Source organism: Asparagus officinalis, chromosome 10 (assembly GCF_001876935.1).
Source record: "Asparagus officinalis chromosome 10, Aspof.V1, whole genome shotgun sequence".
Classification (NCBI taxonomy): domain Eukaryota; kingdom Viridiplantae; phylum Streptophyta; class Magnoliopsida; order Asparagales; family Asparagaceae; genus Asparagus; species Asparagus officinalis.
Genome location: NC_033803.1, coordinates 2,726,686 through 2,749,294, shown reverse-complemented (window position 1 = coordinate 2,749,294; position 22,609 = coordinate 2,726,686). Strand labels below are relative to the sequence as shown.

The window sequence follows — 22,609 nt, the reverse complement described above, 5'->3', positions numbered from 1 at the left end:
TTCGCCCACCGCCACTACCTCTTCTCCCTCCGCTACGTCGCTGTGGCAATCAACTCCTTCGTCCTCCACCACTCCTCTCCTCCTCAGCCCTCTCTCCTGGTCCAATCCGCCAGCAGGCCCAGTATCGAAACCTATACAGTTACTGATAGAGGTAGCTCACATTTACGTAACCTTCTTGAATATTAGGGGCTGTTTGGTTCGCTATTATAAGGGGTGGAAAACTCAGAAAACCCCTCCACGTCAGATTTAGGGGCTGTTTGGTTCGCTATTATAAGGGGTGGAAAACTCAGAAAACCCCTCCACGTCAGATTTTTAATCCTTCACGTCAGCTTTTTTGTTTCCGTCCATTTCTTTGTGCCGCTTTGGTTCGCTCGAATGGAAGAGGGAAAACTCTGCTGAAATCGCCGCCAACTAAGATTTTTTTCCCTCTCCGATTTCCTTCCTCAACCAAGTGAAATTGATGAAAACTCTGCCACGTCAGATTTTTTTTTCCTTCTCTGCTTTGTTTACAAAAGTTTTCCTTTTTTTTTCTATGCGAACCAAACACAAGAAAAATAAATACATTGGTTTCCCACCATTTTTTATGTGCGAACCAAAGCAAAACAATCTATTTCTTGGAAAAGTTTAGAAAATTCAAAACTTGTGTTTCTTTACATGGAATTGCATTTCTTTATATCAAGGAAACGAACCAAACAGCCCCTTAATGAAAACCTTACTGTTGCACACTTTCACGTGTCTTTCGATACCATTTATATATTGAATGCAGTATCTCTAGAATTATTTTATTAGATCATGCACCATGATTCTTAAATTTAGTTCATCTAACCATTACACCAAAACTCCGAAGTTATGGTGAGGATCAAGGATTATAGTTTTATATTAATTCTAACATGCCCCCGCAGGTCGAGCGCCCTTTTTTATGGGTCGAAACCTGAACTCACGTAGCAGTGTCAATTTTTAGAAAATCCGCATTTAATTCGTGACCGGTAGGATTTGAACCTGGGTTGTTCTGATACCATCTTAAATTTAGTTCCTCTAACCATTACACCAAAACTCTGAAGTTATGGTGAGGATCAATGATTATAGTTTTATATTAATTCTAACAATGATCAATTGTGTTATTTTGATTAACAGATCACAATACGCATGTGATTCCGCCACCTGCCAATGTAACGCTGTAAGTGGTTCTTTCAGTTTCAGATGGACGTAACGTGGATGGAAATGGAAAAGAGCTGGAGAATATGAGATGTAGGTACGATTTGAGGGATTTCGGGTGGGATTTCTTCGACCCTTCTGAGGGAGTGGTGGCAGCAGATGAGGGGGGCGTTTGCCGGAGCTCTGGTGTGTTTGCTGGGGGGACACACCCACGTGGGTGTGTCCTTTCCCTCTCCAGCCCACGAAGTTCGTGGGCTCGAGGGACACACCCACAAAGGTGTGTCCCATCTCCGGATTTTGGAGATCCCGCGCACCCATCTTCGGATTTTTTCGGAGATCCTGCGCCGCCCGCCGATTTCTCTTCTTCCCGCGCGCGGCTTCTTTCCCGCGTTCTCTGCCTGCTCAAGATTTCAGCCTTGCCCCCCATTGCTCTTCTATAAATAGAGAAGGGGTGGAGGAGAGGTTGTGGGGAAAAACAATTGGGTTGTGTGAGTTTTCTTTGAGAGAAAAGAAAGAGTGAGTGAGAGAGAACTTGTAAAGTTTGGTATTCTCCTCATAGTGAAACCCCCTCCCGTGGACGTAGGCTAGTTAGCCGAACCACGTAAATCTCGTGTTTGTATTTGTCTTATCTGTGAGTTGCCATAGCTTATAGGTTCCGTCAATATTTCAGTCCTTGAACTGATGAGAGGAAGAGTGTATATTTCACTTTGATGAAATATATCACTTTAGATTCTTGTTTCCTTTAGAAATAAGAATTTCACTATCTATTCTCGTTTCCTTTGAGAAACAAGAATATAGAGGTTGACTTGTGCTTTTGTGACAACAGAAGCCATGGCTCTCTCTCAGGTGATATCGCTTCCGCGACGGTGGGCGTGACTCCGCCCCAACAATTGGTATCAGAGCCCTTATTCAGATTGGATGTGGTAAAATTTTTGATCTGAGGTGGTGGTTGACTATTGTGTGGTAAAACACAAGTAATTGTTAAAAATTCCTGAGAGAAGCGGATTGTCATAATACAAGCGGAAAATGGCTTCTACAAGTAAAACAAATAAAATTGGAAAGTACGAGATTAAAAAATTTAATGGGAAAAATGATTTTTCCTATTGGAGGATGCAAATGAAAAATTCGCTGATTTTGCAAAAGTTGCACAAGACTTTGGCTGGAAGAGAGAAGCACAAAAATATGTCTGATGAGGATTGGGAGAAGCTGGATCTGGAAGCACGAGCGCCGATTATCCTTTGCCTTGAAAGTGATGTAGCTTTCTTGGTGGACGGGGAGGAAACGGCTGCGGGCGTGTGGTTGAAGTTAGAAAGCACCTTCATGACGAAGAGTCTAACGAACCGGATCTATTTAAAATCCAAATTGTATACTTGCAAGATGGAGGAGGGCTCGTCAATCCGGGAATACATTAACAAGTTCGATAGGATCATATCGGATTTGAAAGACATTAAGGTGACAGTGGAAGACGAGGATCAGGCGCTTCTACTACTTCTATCTCTGCCGAAGTCCTATGAGAATCTGGTTCAAACACTGATGCTTGTGGGTGACAGTTTGTCGATGGATGAGACTTGTTAATTTGGTTGAATACGCACTCTCGGTGGAGGAAGATGAGCCGGTCTCCTTCAAGGAAGCTATTCGGGACAAAGATAGTGAGAGTTGGTTGGCTGCGATGGAGGAGGAGATGGAATCTCTCCGGAAGAACCAAACATGGGAGGTGGTCCCATTGCCCGTAGGAAAGAAAGCTATAGGTTGTAAGTGGCTGTATAAAAGAAAGGAAGATCCTTCAGAGCTCGGTGGAACGAGGTACAAGGCGAGGCTAGTGGCTAAGGGGTTTGCACAAAGAGAGGGTGTGGATTACAATGAGATATTTTCTCCGATGGTGAAACACACTAAAATTCGGGTGCTATTGAGTATTATTGCTCATGGTAATCTTGACCTGGAACAACTCGATGTCAAGACAGCCTTCTTGCACGGAGACTTGGATGAAGAGATCTATATGCATCAACCTGAGGGCTACAAGGTTGAGGATAAGGAGCATCATGTATGCCGCTTGAGAAAGTCACTCTATGGATTGAAGCAATCTCCTCGGCAGTGGTACAAGCGTTTTGACTCCTTCATGCTGAAGCATGGGTTTTCCCGAAGCGACTATGATTGTTGTGTTTACATTCGGAAGCTTCGTGGAGGGGATTATATCTATCTCTTGTTGTATGTGGATGACGAAGAACAAGGTGGAGATAGATAAGCTAAAATCTCAACTTAGCAATGAGTTCGAGATGAAGGACATGGGCGCTGCTAGGAAAATACTGGGTATGGAGATTAGAAGAGAGCGGGCGAATCGGCGATTGTTCTTGAGTCAGAAGGGCTGCATAGAGCAGGTGATCGCGAGGTTCGGGATGCAAAGTGCAAAGTCGGTGGTGACTCCATTGGCTCCACACTTCAGGCTTTCAGGTAAACAATCTCCCACTACAGCGGAAGATAAGGCACACATGGAGCTTGTTCCTTATGCGAGTGCAGTTGGCAGTTTGATGTACGCTATGGTGTGTACACGTCCTGATATTTCACAGGCGGTTAGTGTGGTCAGCAGATTCATGGCGAATCCGGGAAAGGCGCACTGGGAAGCGGTGAAATGGTACGGGTCTGTGTTTTGGTGGAGATACATGTCAGATTGACGGGTATGTGGACTCAGATTATGCGGGCGATCTAGATAGACGGCGATCTACTACTGGTTATGTATTCAGAATACATGGAGCTCTAGTTAGTTGGCGATCAATGTTGCAGGCTACAGTGGCACTTTCTACAACAGAGGCCGAGTACATGGCTATGGCGGAAGGAGTGAAGGAAGCATTGTGGCTGTGGGGTCTTCTAGACGATTTGAGGATCGAGCAGAAAAGTGTGAACTTGTGGTGCGACAGTCAAAGTGCGATTCACTTGGCGAAGAATCAAGTTCACCATGCTCGTACCAAGCATATCGACGTCAGGTATCATTTTGTACGGGATGTCATAGAGGAAGGTGATATTTCTCTCATGAATGTGCGTACGAATGAGAATCCCGCGGACATGTTAACCAAGGTGGTCACAGGTAGCAAGTTCCACCATTGCTTGAACTTGCTTCATATCAGCCCGTGTTGAGTTGCCCAAGAGGGCATGGCCCTGCGGGGCGGAGATGGAGGTGAGGTGGAGACTATGTCGGAGAATAATTGCAGAACTACGGTTAGCTTGATCCCGGTGGAGGGTACGTAGGCAGTCACGGTATAATGACGCAGCTGGTTTGGCCTGGTTTGGCCTGGATCTCTCTGGTGATGTTCATTGGGTTCTTCTGGTGTTCGTCCAAAATTTGAGGTTTATCAAATGATGTACGAGGTGGAGAATTGTGTTTGCTGGGGGGACACACCCACGTGGGTGTGTCCTTTCCCTCTCCAGCCCACAAAGTTCGTGGGCTCGAGGGACACACCCACAAAGGTGTGTCCCATCTCCGGATTTTGGAGATCCCGCGCACCCATCTCCGGATTTTTTCGGAGATCCTGCGCCGCCCGCCGATTTCTCTTCTTCCCGCGCACGGCTTCTTTCCCGCGTTCTCTGCCTGCTCAAGATTTCAGCCTTGCCCCCCCTTGCTCTTCTATAAATAGAGAAGGGGTGGAGGAGATAGGTTGTGGGGAAAAACAATTGGGTTGTGTGAGTTTTCTTTGAGAGAAAAGAAAGAGTGAGTGAGAGAGAACTTGTAAAGTTTGATATTCTCCTCATAGTGAAACCCCCTCCCGTGGACGTAGGCTAGTTAGCCGAACCACGTAAATCTCGTGTTTGTATTTGTCTTATCTGTGAGTTGCCATAGCTTATAGGTTCCCTCGATATTTCAGTCCTTGAACTGATGAGAGGAAGAGTGTATATTTCACTTTGATAAAATATATCACTTTAGATTCTTGTTTCCTTTGAGAAATAAGAATTTCACTATCTATTCTCGTTTCCTTTGAGAAACAAGAATATAGAGGTTGACTTGTGCTTTTGTGACAACAGAAGCCAGGGCTCTCTCTCAGGTGATATCGCTTCCGCGACGGTGGGCGTGACTCCGCCCTAACATCTGGCGAGGAGAAGAAACTGACAGAGGAGGAGGAAAGTGAGGCGGGCATTCGCCGGAGATCTGGCAAGGAGAAGAAACTGACAGAGGAGGAGGAAAGGGAGCTGCTTGATGCGTTGAGGAATGTGGGGGATTGTGGGAAGGAGTCTAAGGTGCTAGAGATTGATTTGGATGATCAAAGTTTTGAACTTGGTGAACTTAGAGGTTGGTTCTTAATAAAAAAAAATTGTTCTTCGAAAGTAATTTACTTTTCTTCCTTTTTCCTTGCCTTTAAATTATTGAGGTTTTGAATTGAATTGATCTGAGGATTTGGTTCTCTGGTTTGTTAGAATCTTGATCCTTTTGCCCGTGTTAGAAAATTTTGGGATGCGTTAAAGCCTGCGGACACAATTTTTTTTGCTAGAATTGAGTTTAATGGTGTTTCCTAAGTTCTCCTCTTGCTCTTGACATGCCCTTCTCTATTTTGTATCTAGAGCTTAGTAGGTCACCCTCGATTGATGCTACAACGTGATGTAAAAATTTTCTTCTTTTAACTTGGTTACTTGTTCACATCAATAATTACTTGGCTATAAATCTATTCTTATGCAGAGAATTCATCCAAACCAGCATCAGGGAGTTATCCTCCTCCATCAAGCTTAAGCTCTAAAGACACTATATCAATCCAAAGCAAGAGCAAAATCGTCGGCGATAATGGCAGAATGGAATCAGGAAGTCACTCACAGACGCTAGGAAGGTTATATCACTGGGAGAAAAAGCTCTATGAGGAAATCAAGGTACATTATTACTGTTCCTAAAATGCACTATAAATTATGATATAAACTTTTTTCGTTAATCATGGATCACTCCTGATCTTGTTCATCCTCCCATCCTATTTAGGCCGGAGATCATACACGGCAAGCTTACAAGAAAAAATGCTTACAACTAAGAAAACACCAGGATGCCAAAGGAGTTGATACACATTCACTCGAAAAAACCAAGTCTTAATTAACAGAGTTATACACAAGAATCTTGGTCTCCATCCGTTCCATAGAGAAGGTATGGATCAAAATACAGAAGGTTAGAGATGAAGAGCTACAGCCCCAGGTCATTGAGCTTCTACAAGGGTAAAGCACAGTAATATTACCACCAATTCATCAAGGGTTAATTGCACATAGATAGCTCAGATATCCACTCTTTTTCCCTCAGATAAACTCACTAATTTCACCTGGGGGCAATATCTACCAAAATTTCACCGAGACTAAAATAGTCACCAGAAAAAAAAAGAAAAAGAAAAAACTGAGGGGGTCTATCATGGACACTGAAACTAAAGTGCAAAACAAGGATACTACAGCAGGGCTACGTGCAATTAGCTAACTCACTAATGAGCTTTCATTGCCTAACTTTGTGTATTATCTTTTGCAGTTTACTTAAAACATGGAAGATAATGTTAGAATCCCATGAAACCCAAAAAAAGATTATGTCACAAGTAAAATCCTTCTCGTGTCCTACCTACGGAAAATTTTGCAATGATTCACAGAGACAACTGACTATAAGGGTAGCGAGAGTTTCAAAACTGGAGATTATGCTTCATGAGTTATATCGCAGCACAAAGATCATACATTGAATTCTATTCTCAAGTCAGTGACTCCGCAAACTACAAGTCAGTGTCCTTGGCTATAAAAGGCTTCATCAAGGCCACAAGAGTTTTGTGGGTTAAGCAAGGAGAACAACAACAACAGAAGAAGAGAGTAGACAGCCTTGTCAAAGAACTAGATCGAAGAGTTCCTGAATCAAAGCTTTTGGATATCAAACATAGAGATTTGATCGATAAATTGATGAAAAAGGTGGAAGTGGAGAAGGTGAAGCATCAAGAATGCATGAAGAAGACTCAGAGGGTCACGCTCGAAGGATTTAGGATTGGATTGCTTGGGGTTTTTGAGTCGTTAACGGTGTTTTGTAAGGATTCTGTGAACTTGTATGAGAAGATTTTGATGTGCAATGAAAAGGTGAAAGTGACAATTGAGACTGAAGGGAAGAGTTCAAGGCTCACAGGTTGAAGTGGACAATAGATGAAGCGATGGACGATGTGGAGTAGTTAAAATTTCAAGTTGTTTTCTCAAATTTATATGCAGTTTTAGGGTACAGAGCTAGATTTGTGCTGATTGTTCTCAACGGGAATCACTGTTGTTGCTGTTTTTTTTTTGGACTTTTGAGGATTTACAGATGTGTGTGCAAAATCAAAGTTTTGTGAAAAGAAAATAAATAGAGAGATTGGTTTATCTATTGTATGTTTCTTTTTTGAACTGACTAGAGAGATTTTCATTTTAAATTTTTCCCTTCCGGACAACTAGACAATGCTGAACTCCCCCCAACAAATATTTTCAACGTCCAAGGACTAGAAAATGAGATTGTGAAGCAAAATATAATAAATAAAAATGTTTGAGTACACTCATCTCATTATAAGATATTCCAACAACACCTGACAGATAAAAAACTATAAACTACAGTAAATTTTATGTACACATATTTTGACATTTTGGATACAATACAAGCTAAGTGTACATTCAGCGGATAACAATTGAAATGGTCATACTAACAATAATTACAAAGTTAAAAATGGGTAATGTTGGCAGGCCTACCTCAAATACAGAGATACCAAGAACTGAGAAAATAGAATGAATTCGCTTACAATCACTGCAGGTGAATGGATGCCGAAAAAGGGAACTATATCTACCTGCAACCACTGCTCAACAACTGATCCAACCGCTGCTCCAATGACAAGTCCACCAACAGTTATTAGCGTCGCCTTTCCTACAAATACAGAAAAGCAAAATAGTTTTCATATTTCAGCGCTTCCAGAGAGTTTCAGAGGAAGGAAATCATCATTCAAATGATTGGATTTAGTAATCATTTTTAGGATCCATCATTCAACGTGATGATAAGATTGAGAATAATAATTCCCATAGGATTAAAGTTGGAAGATTAAAATAGGAATTGCTTCTAGAAGATTATGTGACCAAATATATATTGAATGAAATAGGAGAGAGAGTTTTACAAGAGGCTTATACAACTTTTTACGCTTTATAAAATAGTGTATTATGCTATTTATGAAGAATCATTTTAAAAAAAAGTAAGCATTCACGGAATAAACATATTTAAAATGTATGACAAAGCAGTTTTTTAAAAAAAAAAGTGATAAGAATAGGTACATGCATGCATAAGAACATATAGCCTTCGATGGCAGATGTTGGGGATCATTTGCAACGATTTGGGCATGTCCGAGGGGGACCAATAACAGAGCTATTCAAATCAATTATTTTAGCTGATGGGAGTTACACCGATGAGGGATAGAGGTAAATTAGAAATGCCGGATCTTAATCTGAAAAAGGAGATGATCTTTAATGGAGTTGAACAAAGAAAAGAAGTTCAGTTGTTGCTGCAGTTGGACCTAAATTCTTTCTAGCAGGATAAGTTCCACCTTGTGAGTGAAGGTGAGGCAACAAAACCACAACCATTATTTGATAACTGAGTGATGGGTGATTCATAACTCAGTAAAACTTGAAACTACAATACATACTCTTCTCAAGTTGCAATGCAGACCATGGACTTAACATCCAACAGAAAGGAGACTAAACCAATCCACTACTTACCTAGACTTGAGGTCTTCTTAGTCAAGAAGTAGAGAGAAGCGCCAAAACTAGTAGCCAATATTATTCCAGGAACATCAGCGCCAGTGTACGTTCCTCCTGAAGGCGAGGAGGCTCCGCTAGCAAACGTGAAAACCGCCAAGGCTCCGTACACTCCTGCTTGTATACCCAAATCACGAGTAGAAGGGGTTTCAACTGACACAGGCGCGTTTTTTACAGTCGTCTGTAGCCACCGTGGCAAAGAACTAGGCTGCGAAGTTCTTACGGGTTTGACATCAGCGTATCTGATGCTACTGTTTACAACTTTGCCGGCCCTTCGTTGAGTTAAGCTCTGCATGAGCAACATGTCATATGCTGCCTCCACCTGAGACAGAAAAACAAACAAACACAATAAAGAGATGATTCTCATCAACAAACGCCATGGCCACTCAAGCACTCGCAAATTACACGAGCTCCCTATTGTACGGCTACCGAGAACATCACATGGTTGATTCAGTTGCAGGAGATGTTATCGAAAAGGAAAAAAAGCGAATATTTTCGAACTATATGAAGGTCGGAAAATTGTCAATCCGAGCACTATGTAGAGTAATTTACATTGTGAGGAACAGAGCTAGGATTCTGGGGGTATCAAAGCCAAAAAAAAAGGGCGAACCTTTGGGGTATTAACTTGCAAATAGGATTTCCATTTATTATATAAAAAGTGAGCAAATTTCCAGCTGAATTCAATAAATGAACAAAACCCATAGAATGTTTCCCTAGAAAAAAAAACCCTAGAAAACTCCAAAATCAAACCTGAGCAATGGCCTCCTGATCATCCTTGCAAGAGGCAACGATGGCGTTCTTGGCTCTCAGAATCTCATCGAAGGAAGCGCCCTCCTCGACCCCGAGAAGCTCTCAGCGCGCTCTCCACCGACATCTCGAACGGCGCGCGACGACGAGTCCCGCGAGGGCCCGCAGCCCCGCGCCAACCCGCCGCCGCGGGGGCAGCGGCGGCGGAGGCGAGGAGCCCCACCGCCTCCGGCGGGACACGTGGCGGGAGACGAGGGCATCGCAGGGTTTGTCCGGAGGAGGCAGCCGTTGTTTGAGTGAGGAAGCACGCTGCCATTGATTAGGTTTCCTCTCTCTGTGGCTGCGCCTTTTATTGTGAGGAATCCGGAGAGGAAAGAGGTTGAGCAGTGCAAGGAAAGATATGGTAGGGTCACAAAAATGCTTGTTTTATTGTGAGTCACAATAATTCAAATTTCAATTAAATTTGTGAATATTTTATTTTTAAACTATTATTATTATTAGGATAAATTTTGAAAACCATCAGATTTACAAAAAAAAAATTCGCAAAAAAAAAACGACATCTTCTAAAAATAATTGTCAAAACCGACTCAGTTTCAACCGTCGGTTTTGACCAAAAAAAACTATGAAACTTTAAGGGACTTGAAGTCCCGTGTAGTTTAGTAGCTTATAATTACTTTAATCTATTAACATTTAGGCGGTGCTAAACTTCACAGGACTTCAAGCCCCGTGAAGTTTCATAGTTTTTTTGGTCATAACCGACCCAATTTCAGCCTGACGGTTGAAACTAGGTAGGTTTTGACAATTATTTTTAGAAGATGTTGTTTTTTACGAATTTTTTTATAAATCAGATGGTTTTCAAAAGGACAAATTTTTAAAAGAGCCTTTTTTCACTTTTATATAGCAAAACCGACCAACCCTCAAAATAATCTGCAAAACCGACCCTAAAGGGTCGGTTTTGCAGATTATTTTGAGGAGTAGTCGGTTTTGCTATATAAAAGTAAATAAAGGGTTTTTTTTTTTAAATTTGTCCTTTTCAAAATTCTCTATATTATTATTATTTTGGATACAAGGGAAATCTTAGCAAAGCATGATGATCCTTCAGCCAAAGCCCACACTTTAGATTAGGCATGCCGCATGCAGAATCAAACTAAGAACCTGGGATGTTGGCAGTATTATTAGTGCATTTTGTACCACATGCAATGTCCGCGATGGGTTACTTTTTTATCTTATTATATATATATCACAATCGATAACCATTTCAAATAATTTTCTGTTCTTTAAAAGTCGAGTCGAGCTATTTTTGATTGTATATAAAATGTGGATACTATAGTTTAAATCCAAAGTATGAACTTATTAAAAAATTGTTCTGTTAGATGTGATGTAATATTCATATGCTAATTAGAAATAAAAGATTGACAATTTGACAAGAATTTTTGGAATGCAGTACATGGACAAAACATATTGAAATCATTCTAGATCTTAATGTAGACAGTTGATTACTTGGTGTGTACAAAATCAGAGCTGATGATGTTATGTTTTAGCTTTAGAACCAAAATTTTATATTTGGATGGATGGTGTTCACATTTTCGCAGATTATTAATAGTATTTTAACTTCCCACAACCTTTGATATTGTCTTGTTTTTTTGGTGGATATTAATCATCAACGTATAAGTCTCTCAAACCTTTGAGATTGCTCTATGTCTCTCAAAATTTTTAGCGGTTTTGCAATTTGGTCCCTCGATGATCAAAATAACCCTCGAGTAATGGTTTATTTTTATAATTTAAATAAGATGCGCTTCGGAAGGAAATATAAACAGAGGAGTATTCTGATCATTGAGGAAACAAATAAGCAATTCCAAAGATTTGAGGGGCTTACATGGAATTATTGAAGATTTAAGGGACTAATAATAACTAAATAAGAGCTTTCTTTTTAGTCTGAGCTAATACCTTAACCCTTTCCCATCTCAATCAGTAACCAGCCAAGTCCAAAAGAAGTGGAGCAGAGCAACTCTCTTATCTCTCATCTCCACGCAACTCAAACTCCAAAAGAGGGAATAAAAAGGAAAATGTTTATTTATTTGTAGATCAGAAAGAGAGTCAAAGCAAAGTTAGGAACTTTTGGTGGCATTGGCTCTAATTAAGCTAGCCACAATGTTGATAGCTGCTGCTCCTGCTTCCTCTTCTCTCTGCTTCACCCAAAACAGGAGAAGATATAGCTGCAGAGCTGAAGCAATCCCTTCTCCTTCTCAATCTCATGATCAGAGCAAGGAGGAGGAGAAGAAGAAGGTGGTTGTTGTGGGCTCTGGATGGGCCGGGCTCGCCTCTGCTCATCATCTCTCCAAGCAGGTTCACCCTCTTCCTCCATTGGACTCAATACTTGAGTAAATTGCATCTTCTTGATTTTTATTTACTTATTTACAGGGATTTGATGTTACTGTTCTAGAACCTGAGAGCTGCCCTGCTCCAGAGGTTGGCATCAGAGGTGACCCAATTTACTTTCCTCCTAAAATGATATTTTTGTTATCAGAATTATGCATGTTTTATACTGTTATATATACCTAAAAGCCCAGCTCAAATTGATGAGTTCATGAAGCCCCTTTCAATTGATCGCCTTTCGATCTATTGGGCTCACAAGAAACTTATATTAAGCTACAGCTGTGATCTCTGCATACCTCCTCAAATGTAATATATTGACTGAGCTCCCCATTTCAGTCATACAAGGAGTACAAAATGCAATCACACACAAGAAGAGGACGTCAAGAATTACGCGGTTTAGACAGCTAGTTTCAATCAATATCCACATATTTGCTAGTGTAAAGATCCATTATAACGAAGAGATTTCATGAGTTATAATATCTATATCCTCATTCAAGTCGTTGTTTAAACTCAACGTTAACGATATGCATATCTGCAGGTTTCTGGTCCCCTTATCGTAATGTTTTCTCTGTTGTTGATGAACTCAGACTCCAACCTTTCACGAAAAAGACTGGATCAGCTCTTTACACCTCAGAGGGGCTCGAGGTACTCATTCTTTCTGCGTTCAACAACGGTAGGCATACGTTTCATTCGTATGTTGTATTATCATCATCACTTTTTCACAGGTGGAGTTCCCTGTATTTCAAGATCTCCCTCGACTACCAACTCCATTTGGAGCTCTCTTATATCCTCAGGTACATCTTCTACCATTAAACTCGAGGCTAAAGCACAGTTACTAAATCAGCGCCTTCATCTTTGTGCATAGTTTCTTCGTCTCCCGTTGGTGGATCGTTTGACATCAATTCCTCTTATTGCTCCAGGTATACGCAAACCCTTTATCTCGATTAAATTCTTTCCTTTCGCTCCTAACACAAGGCGCCAACTGCAGTGATCGACTTTGACAACACTGATATTGCTTGGACAAAATACGATGCAAGTGAGGAAAATAATCTTGATCCGTTTTGAAACATTCAGAAGTCAGTTCATTATAAGGTTTAATGAGGGTTTTTGGCTCAGTGACGGCAAGGGAACTGTTTAAGCTATTTGGATGCTCGGAAAAACTTTACTATGAAGCTTTTAAGCCATTAATTCATGCCGGTTTATTTGCTCCTCCAGAGCAGTGCAGTGCAGCTGCAACCTTGGGAATGCTTTACTATTACATCCTTGCCCATCAGGTCATTTTCATTCACATTCTACTCAAATTTGATACAACGTTGACAAAATTATATTCAAGCTTTCTTGTTAGAACTTATGATTTCATGGTTAAATTACAAAAAAATTCCCTAAGGCGTGCATTATTGCGAAATTACCCCCTGTGTTTCAATTTTTCAAAGTTAATTTGGATGTAGAATATTATAGTAATAAAACATAACAAGTACCTCTACGCCCATATGAACATTTACATGATTATTATATCAAAAATTATTGGAGTATTAGGTAGTTATCTTTTACGTTTGGGGTTCATTGCAGATATACCGCCATACAACGGTGGAGGTTGTAACTAGTTATCTAAACTACTTTACTAGCATCTACACGCCAAGAGGGTCTAGTTGAGTTGGTAAGCTGCCTATGAGTAGTACTTCAAGGCCTGAAGTTCGACGCTATTGGGAAGCACCCACAGGAAATTAATTTCCTATTAAACCCAAAAAAAAGGAATTTAATTTCCTGTTAAACCAAAAAAAACACACCCCTGAATCTCAGCTAACGTTACTGCAAAACATCATCTAAAAGATGAACAGGTTGTTGCAACAATATGTTCATCTCCGATCAGCAAAAAAATTTAGATGATAATTTGACAAAATTGAAGTGGCGGTAAAGTGTAACTTTCAAAACCTTAAGAGAGATTTTTTATCATTTCTACAAACCATAGAGGGATTTCTGTGTTTTACTCTAATTTCATTCTTCAATTTTCTGGATGAATTCTCCTGAGATGATGTCATTGATTGTCATTGAACAGCAAAATTTTGATGTTTTATGGTGTCGAGGGACAGTTCAGGAGAAAATATTTATCCCCTGGACCGACTCTATGAAAGAAAAAGGCTGCAAATTTCTTGAAGATAAAAGAGTGACAGATTTCATCTTCGATGAAGATCGTGGATGCATTTCAGGAGTTGTCGTCGGACAGGAGAAGTATGAAGCTGATGCAGTTGTTCTAGCTGTCGGAATTTCTAGTCTTCAGTCAACTATCAAGAGCAGGTAAACCACATAGAAGATGACTATTCCCTAAACCTATAAATTTCCTTTTAGGGTAAATTTCACGAAACCTTTACATAAAACCACCAAACTTTATAATGTTTAACTGATTCTCGAGTTTTTATCTAGTTCTTTGCTACAGTCACGGCAGGAATTCTTGAACGCCCTAGACTTAGCTGCCATTGATGTGGTCTCTGTTAAAGTATGGTTGGATAGAAAAGTAAGATAATTGTATTCTTTTCTCTTTTCTTTGTCAGTCGCTATTGTTTTACTGTAAACCATTACTGTAAACCAAGTGCTAATTCTAGATGTAAACAGGTTAAACTTCCAAAGCCAACTAATGTGTGCTCTGCTATCGATTCAATTGGATGGACTTTCTTCGAGTTGAACTCGATTTATGATGAATATGAAGATGAACCTACAACAGTTTTAGAGGCCGAGTTTGTAAGTTAAAAATTATTTCTGAAATTAATTTCTTGTAAGTTGAAATATGATGTTTTATTTTGCGCATGTTTTCTTTCGATGCAGTACTTTGCCAATCAGCTGTTGCCACTAAGAGATGAACAGATTGCAGTGAAACTAATGTCTAACCTTTCAAGATGCATAAAAGAATTTAAAGAAGCTAAAGTTTTACAGCAAACTGTTGTTAGGTTACCTAACTCTGCAACCCACTTCTTTCCAGGTAACATTCAGATTGAAAGTGTAGGCAGCTCATTCATTCTCGGTCATGCTTAATGAGTAGATGAAATTTTCATTCAATTATTAGTTTACAATGGAAAATAACAACTAGAAATTTAACTTATTTATTTATGTATTACATTCACGTTGTTGAAGTTTAGGTATTCACGTATGCATGATTAATATATTAATCATGAATCTTAGGCCTTGTTTGACAAATGGTTAAGGAAAAGGGGTTAAAAAGAATGATTAATGTATTTAGCACATTCGGTAATCTGAAGGACTAAATTATTAACCCGTTAAATAAGTTTTATTTTAGTCCTTGTGATCAATTTTAGTGTTTGGGAATAACAATGCTTTTGACTATTTTCTTTATAATTAGAAGGGTTAACTCTTAATCCTTCTAAATAGGAGTATTAGTAAACCTATAATTAGAAGGGTTAACTCTTAATCCTTCTAAATAGGAGTATTAGTAAACCCCTCATTTTGAGGAGTTAACTCATTTTAATCCCTCTAGCCCCTCATTTTGAGGAGTTAACTCATTTTAATCCCTCTAGAGGGGTTAGCTTAACCCTTCTATATTTTTTTATGTTTGACAAATTATGGAGGGATAACTCACTTTAACCCTTGTATAGATTTTTTGTGTTTGGCGGGTTAAGAAGGGGTTAAGTCTCCTTAACCCCTCACTTAACCCTTTGCCAAACGGTACCTTAATGTGTATGAAGCATTTGGTAGCTTACATATCTTAAAACTCAAATGTTAATTTTTTCCCCTCAACTTAGAGAGCAATTTAGCCTTTTTTTTTAAGCTAAACCAAAGGCAAACATGAATTTATCGTCAAGTGATATCTACGTGACATCTCAACCAAATAAGATAAATATTTTCATTTGGAGTTTAGGGGGGTAAGTGCAAACAAAACTCTCACGGTATTGGGGTTGTATCGACAATAACTCCTTATATTAAATTACAACCTGAAATTCGAGAAAACACATTCCAGTTATCTATTTTATGATATTTAGCCTGGAGTTTCTATCTGTTTTTAGGTTCCTATAAGTACATGATGAGAGGATCAACAAGCTTCCCAAACTTGTTTATGGCAGGCGATTGGATAGTTAATCGCCACGGCTCCTGGTCACAAGTAAGAAATAAAATAAATAATGCTTAATATATTGCATTTAACAAAAAAAAAAAGAAAAAGAAAATGATCTTCAGTATGTTGGCATGAACTGTCTTCCTCCCTCTGTTTTGGTTTTTGACAGGAGAAAGCATATGTGACTGGTCTTGAAGCTGCTAACAGGGTGGTTGACTATCTCGGTGAGGGGGAATTTGCCAGAATAATACCAGTGGAGGCAGATGAACCTCATATTGAAGCATTTAGGGAGCTCAATAGAAGGATCAGTGAATATAGATCTCAACTTCCCCTCTCAAACTTTTTTCTTAACTGAAGTAGAATCCTTGTTATCGCTCATCATAAAAAATCAAGATCATTGCTTGAAATCCACCTAGAGAAGTTTGGAATTTGATTCCACAATGTCTTTGTTGACTACTGTATAGATAAGTTAATGTATTAGAAGGGATGATACACGCGAATTATACTGGAAACTCAACCAATTTATACAATGAATATATAATTCCCTATATATCATTTATTGCGTATAAACAACAGTAAGAAAACAAATGAGACACAGATATGGTCGGCACTCGAATATCTGCCCTAGTTACTGATGAAGAAATGATACAGCTTGTTTGGAACCTCAAAAGATGTTATAAATACAATATGGTAAGAAACATGTGCGTACTTACAAGAGAAATCACCTTTTCAATACAGAAAGACATGGGCAAAACCCAGTGACTTATTGCACCTTCTTCTCTTTCTTTGCTTGTAATTTCCAGTATATAAACATCTGACTTAAGATTGTACCATTTGTCACGACGGCAAGGAGAGAACCCAAAATCACTGAATGAAAGTCATGGAAAACATTGTATGCACTCAGCACAAATAAGTATTGGAACTCTGTGCATTTGCACGCCACACATAAACATGATATAGGACAGATAATCTGTCTATTGGACATATAAATAAAACAAAATATGATAGAAGAAGAATAAGATAATGCTGTACTCTGGAAATATGAAAAGGCTAATGCTGTTAACTTAAGGACGTGAATAGAGATGCGAGAGTTAAAACTCAGATTAGTGCAAAAAGGATACTGCTCATTGTTGTATTTTCCTGCATGCTTGTAAACACCCTTGCTGCAAATTAAATAAATAAGTAACATGACTTCATTCAGTTCAGCTGTATACAGAATATGCACACTATTTATTCTATAATAAGTAGATAGTTTATCAAAACAAAGCAAAAGACTCCTAGTATTGGAAGAAGTGAAGAAAAATAGCATATTGTAAAATTTAAGTGGAACCCGAAACATCATTGGAGATCAATAATTCAATAAATAATACATGCATTGAAAAATATGAAGAAAAAAAATCCTGCAAACAACTTCTGCTTAATAACTTACGAAATACTAAAAATCAACCATAACGTATCATATGCTTGAGCCAAAACTTCAGGGAGTCCTTTGACAACAGACTGCACTTACCAACAGATCCAGCAAAGTTCATAAAGCAAGTTAAGAAGCTGAGCTCGCCAACGCTTTTGTTCTGCAGATTAAAAAGTTCATTGTGCATCCCAGTCACATAAAACCATCTGAATTATTTCTGAAAGACTATCAATTTGAAAGCGATAGTGAAGGTGGATATACAGCTTTGTTCAAGAATCAAAGAACAAGAAATTTCCAAGCAAATATTAAACTAATGGAGAGCTATAGTAAATAATTGGTTGATTTAATAAATACCACAACATCAGAATTGATTTTTTTCTTTTAACTTACAGTAAAATTTTCCCATATCTGGGGGACTCTGGCAAAGAAAAATATAGCGTGCTGAGATGCCTGAAAAAAGTGATTCCAACATTAAAAAACATAAATAATAAAATCCAGCACAAATTACCAATTTAGGGGAAAATATTCAATTTTCAGCCTTGCATAACTATAGATATTTCTTTACTGAACATTTAATTTTGTTTCTACTATGGAAAAAAAGAGCAATCAAGCCTATAATAAAATAGGTTAACACAACTCACATATAGTGCTTCAAACAGGACAGGGTCAATTTGACCAGCTAAAACTGTTGGCGCTACAGCACAATATCTATCGAGTAGCTACTTAAGGATAACAAATAAGAAATTAACACAGACCATTAAGATGGGAAATTTTATCTTCAATTATGAATCCGGAAATAATAATTAAGCAGCACGACCTACCCAATGGATGATTTCCAATAATACCATCAGCACTCAATGACAGAAGAAGAAAAAAGGTTTTATGGTTGGTTACATGAAAGCTCTCTACATCAATACTGAGAAATACAGTAACAGCAGAATAACAATAAGCCTAGAAAATAGGATACAGAAATGCCTTCATCCAAACTTTAGCTCCAACTGGCTGGGAATAATAGTAAATTATCGCAACTAAAATAATAGCTGCAACGAGAAAGAGGAGACACTTGTTGAGATCAATTACTATTAAAATCAATTTTAAAAAGGGGTGAATCTTCTCTATGCCTGAACACCGAAAAATATACCTTGGATTAACAAAAAAAGCAGTTCCCCATAGGCTGAAAATGGAATTCCTTTGTGCAGGCAATATGCCAATGCAATTGTGTAGCCAACAACTTCAAGCTCAAAAGCTGCAACACTAAGGCCCCTGACACTATTGTGCTTCAAAATTTTATATATCTAACAACATGAAAACAAACAATTAGTGACATCATTATCTTATGTTGCAAAAAACATCAAATTATTTAAGCATCAAATTATGAATATCTACAAATATTTCCAATGAAAAAAAGAAACCCATATCACATCTCCTTCCAAGTTCTAGCACATTTATGTTTCATATACATTTTACCAATTTTGCATCATTCACTTCATTTTGCATGATCATCACCTATTTTCTCTGTTAGTTAATATATATTGGGTTATAACATTAGCATAAGAAGATATGAAGACAATATAAGGTTTTGTAATATATCAAATTTGCCCCTTTTCACCAATTCAAACTTCAACAAGCCAAGTAGTTTCACATAAGACCCTTTCGGATCTGATCTCCTGTCATCAATCAAACTTGTTCCTACCAAAAATTTGATCTTTAGAAACAAAAACGAAACTTTCTAGGGTTTCGGGACGAGTGATGATGGGTTTGTTACCTGAGGGATCTTGACGGTGGTTGATCCGGCGACTATGAGGTAACCTAGAATCTTTGATATGAGTGGAAGCAAGCAATCCTTCGTTGGGAATTTTCCCGCGCTCAGGGGTCCAAGAATGCAGCCAAAGTTCATCCCTAAAATCTCCAGCTCCATCATTATTATTATTATTACTATTTTGGGTATCTGTTTTTTGTTCGATTTTCTGAACTATAAAAGCTTAGAATTTTGAAGAAAATCTCCGGTTTTGTTTGTTGGGAATGCGAACGGACGACTTTGAGGTTTGGATACGGATAAATAGAGTTACCCGACCCGTATTCGACAAGGGTAGATGAGTTACCCGACCCGGATTCGACAAGAGTAGATCTCTTCTTTCTTTTTCTTTTTGTTGTGTTTAAGTTTAAATTTTTTTCCCCTTTCTTTTCTGAACAAGGCTCACTTTTGAAACTGAGGATTTTCCATAATTAACAAGATCCTATTTTATCATAATTCACAATAAAAATCCATTTCTTATTTTTCTTTCTTTTTTTTTACCCCTAAAAGATCATCTTTATTTTCGGAAATAAAAAAAATTACACATGTGCTGATGACAAGCGGACAACAAGCTGCGCCGCTAATCCTTTCTAAATTACAAAACCTAACCTACAAAACACGTACTCAGCCGACCCCGTTGTCGCCACACTCTTATTCATGAATTTATGTACCCTTTTGAGGAACTCTACCGCATCAGCTGTAAGGAAACCAAACGTATCGAAAGCGAACGGGATGAAGCTGTGGTTGCTATCCTTGCAAGCTTGATCATGTTTGCCCACCTTTGCCTCCGCCGCTCTATCCGCTGCATGCCCAACCTTGAACTTTCCATTACCAAACCCCACCAACGGAGACACCCCTGTGAGATCAACACAAGCGTGCTTCCCCCCGCTCCAACTGTAGACAAGAACGTCTGCCGGCCTTAGAGTAGATCTAGCCTCTCCAGGAGGAGTGAGGAAGTTGACCGGCACTTCCTATTTTCTTTCTTTCTTACCATTTTTAGGGTTTTTTTATATATTAGTCCCTTAGATTTCAATAATTGCATATTAGACCCTAAAAATTGAAAATTACATATTAGTCCCTCAAATCTCATAGGGCCTTGCAAAATGGTTGGAGGCAAGGTTAAATCACACATTAGATATGAGGAGATTATTCCATCAGATATAATGGTTAGGAGCAAAATGATTGTTGTACTCCTCAATATAATGATCCCCCATCATTTTCTTAATGGGTTTAAACACAATACCCGCATAAAAAATTTGAACTCACTTAAGTTCTCTTTCTCTAATGGTTAGAAAAGAACCCTTATCAAAGTTGAGCTTCACAGAGGTTTGAAACATCAAAGATAGAGAGACTTTGGTTGTCGCTCATGTTCATTTTAGGAGTTAACTTAACCGTGATAGTTTTTTTAATTGAAATACTAACAGAGAGTCTATTTTGCAAGACCCCATAAGATTTGAGGGAGCGAATATGCAAGTTCCAAGATTTGTGGGACAATTATGCAATTATTAAAGATCTCTCACCACCATAGGCAAGATTAGGTGCTCATCCATTTTATTCATTTTTGGTAATGAGTTTCCTGAACGATTTATCGCTGGTTCCTGTGCTTTGCTTGTAAGCTTGAACCTCGACAAAATTTACGAAACAAGTCTAAAATTTTAATCAGGTTTTAGAAAGGTGACACATTGCTGGCATGTCAAATATTCACCTACTTTTGCTCTTACAGGTGACCATTTCAATCTCCAACAACCTCATTCCCCCTAATCTATAATCAATATTATTGGAGGAATTCAACAATTTCAAAGATTAGGTGTTTACTTCTGTTCAAAGAAAGCATACTTCAAAGAATAAAAAGAAGTTAGTTAAGAAAAGAAAACCATGCCAAAGAATTCTGACTCATCATATCGAATTCAAGAAGCAATGCCTCTTGAGTTGCATTCAGCCTTAGTTGAAGTGGGTTTCAAGTTAATATATGCAATTGGTATGTACATATTCAATACTAATCTCAACTGAAGATGATATCAACATGTTTCTGAGCACATCCATCTTTGTTGAAGTGGTCGTCAAGTTATTATGAGCAACCGGTATGCATATTGTCGACAACATTCAACGTGTAAAGAAATATTCAACGCTAATCGAAGTTGAAGTTGAGAGCAACATGTTTCTGATTGACATTGATCGATGCTAGTTGAAGCGGTTTTCAAGTTAATATGACCAATTAGTATGCATACTATTGATAAAGTTGACAGAATTTATAATTTAAAAAAAAAGTTCTACATTCAACCAAACACTACCAATATTGCAACACAAAGGGATATACTAATATATGCGCAAAGGAAGTTAGCTGTCTATACCTTAACTCACAAAAACACAGCCACAAGAAGGGGCTAACTGAAAGAAGGGGAAAAAACTGTATAAAAGAATCGAAAGAACATCAACTTATACAACTAAATCCTCTCGCAAAAAAAAAACGAAGAATTTAGATATCCCGCCTACAAAGTGGGCAAGAGCCATGCCTGATAAGCCAACCATCGATGCACGACAAGTGAAACATATGCCTACAATGAGGCAAGCATCTCGCAGTTTCCCCAACTTGAAAGTCCTAAAAACAAATATCATTGAGTTACGAAATTATAATCGAATATCACAAACATTTGCTCCAAATTATGTCACTAGAACCAACCTGAAGGCACACTGAACAGCAAATCTTTTCTCCGGATGCATCAACATTGTTTTCCTTTGAAATTCTAATATTTCCAAGTTTATTAACAGAATCATTTGACATGCCATCGGTGCCTCCTCCGGTCTCAAAAATGTCAAGAACCTCAATGAAAGGAGCATCCACAGCACTCATCTACAATAAATAATATTAACAAAAAAAATCATATAATAACTTCCATAATATCATTCTAGTTTTTACCGAGAAATATGATTTTACCTGACTCTGAACTGCACTTTGAACTGCAGGGCCGATTTTCTCTCTGACAAGCCTTCCACTTAAGAGACTAGCAAGGACGTCAACCTACGAAACAAGAACAACAATTTGCAAAGTCAACAAATTTTACATTAATTTTCTTTTTCCGAAGTTATTTTGCAGGTTTTTTGGCCTACATACCCCCAATTCTACCCTATTTGCAGATTTCACACCAATCCACATATTTGCAAGTTCGCAAATATAACGTAGAGGGTCAAGCCGAGCTGATAAGCAGCCGATGAGTAGTACACCCAAATCTCATGTCTGACTCTCTTGGAAACGCAACCATATGAAATTTTTCATGGAATAAATGAGGTGGTGCGTTTGTGTGTGTGTGTCATGGGGGTGGGTTTT

General features: G+C 38.6%; 4 protein-coding genes across 5 annotated transcripts in view; 1 reads left to right on the top strand and 3 right to left on the bottom strand.

The window, feature by feature from the left end:
- LOC109825466 (protein CHAPERONE-LIKE PROTEIN OF POR1, chloroplastic) lies at window positions 7,633-9,902 on the bottom strand. Its single transcript, XM_020392318.1, is given in 5 exon segments — window positions 7,633-8,017; window positions 8,857-9,217; window positions 9,646-9,744; window positions 9,746-9,782; window positions 9,784-9,902. Coding segments are annotated over 5 exon segments (792 nt in total). The 3' UTR covers window positions 7,633-7,841.
- Window positions 11,637-16,633, top strand: LOC109825638 (phytoene dehydrogenase, chloroplastic/chromoplastic-like). The gene is made up of 13 exons (XM_020392499.1): window positions 11,637-11,988; window positions 12,064-12,124; window positions 12,557-12,663; window positions 12,744-12,812; window positions 12,884-12,938; window positions 13,007-13,054; window positions 13,135-13,292; window positions 14,075-14,313; window positions 14,440-14,530; window positions 14,629-14,754; window positions 14,839-14,992; window positions 16,032-16,126; window positions 16,248-16,633. Exons 1-13 carry the CDS (start codon window positions 11,794-11,796, stop codon window positions 16,431-16,433), a joined length of 1,584 nt encoding a protein of 527 aa, XP_020248088.1. The 5' UTR covers window positions 11,637-11,793; the 3' UTR covers window positions 16,434-16,633.
- On the bottom strand, window positions 16,615-19,453 carry LOC109825639 (mannose-P-dolichol utilization defect 1 protein homolog 2-like). Of its 2 annotated transcripts, XM_020392500.1 has the most exons (8): window positions 19,255-19,453; window positions 18,631-18,784; window positions 18,457-18,529; window positions 18,131-18,197; window positions 17,880-17,939; window positions 17,589-17,649; window positions 17,200-17,241; window positions 16,615-16,945 (listed from the first exon to the last, which is right to left on the bottom strand). In XM_020392500.1, exons 1-8 carry the CDS (start codon window positions 19,408-19,410, stop codon window positions 16,842-16,844), a joined length of 717 nt encoding a protein of 238 aa, XP_020248089.1. In that variant the 5' UTR covers window positions 19,411-19,453; the 3' UTR covers window positions 16,615-16,841. The 2 variants fall into 2 exon arrangements, with proteins under 2 accessions (XP_020248089.1, XP_020248090.1); XM_020392501.1 differs by lacking the exons at window positions 17,880-17,939; window positions 18,131-18,197 and having other exon boundaries at window positions 17,589-17,695.
- Window positions 21,555-22,609, bottom strand: part of LOC109826338 (NEP1-interacting protein 1-like) — a 2,999-nt gene continuing 1,944 nt past the window's right edge. The window contains exons 3-5 of the mRNA XM_020393364.1: window positions 22,220-22,303; window positions 21,965-22,135; window positions 21,555-21,883 (exon numbers count right to left, since the gene is read on the bottom strand). Of these exons, the coding sequence (XP_020248953.1) occupies window positions 21,761-21,883; window positions 21,965-22,135; window positions 22,220-22,303 (378 nt within the window). The 3' untranslated portion in view covers window positions 21,555-21,760. The remainder of the gene's footprint in view (window positions 21,884-21,964; window positions 22,136-22,219; window positions 22,304-22,609) is intronic.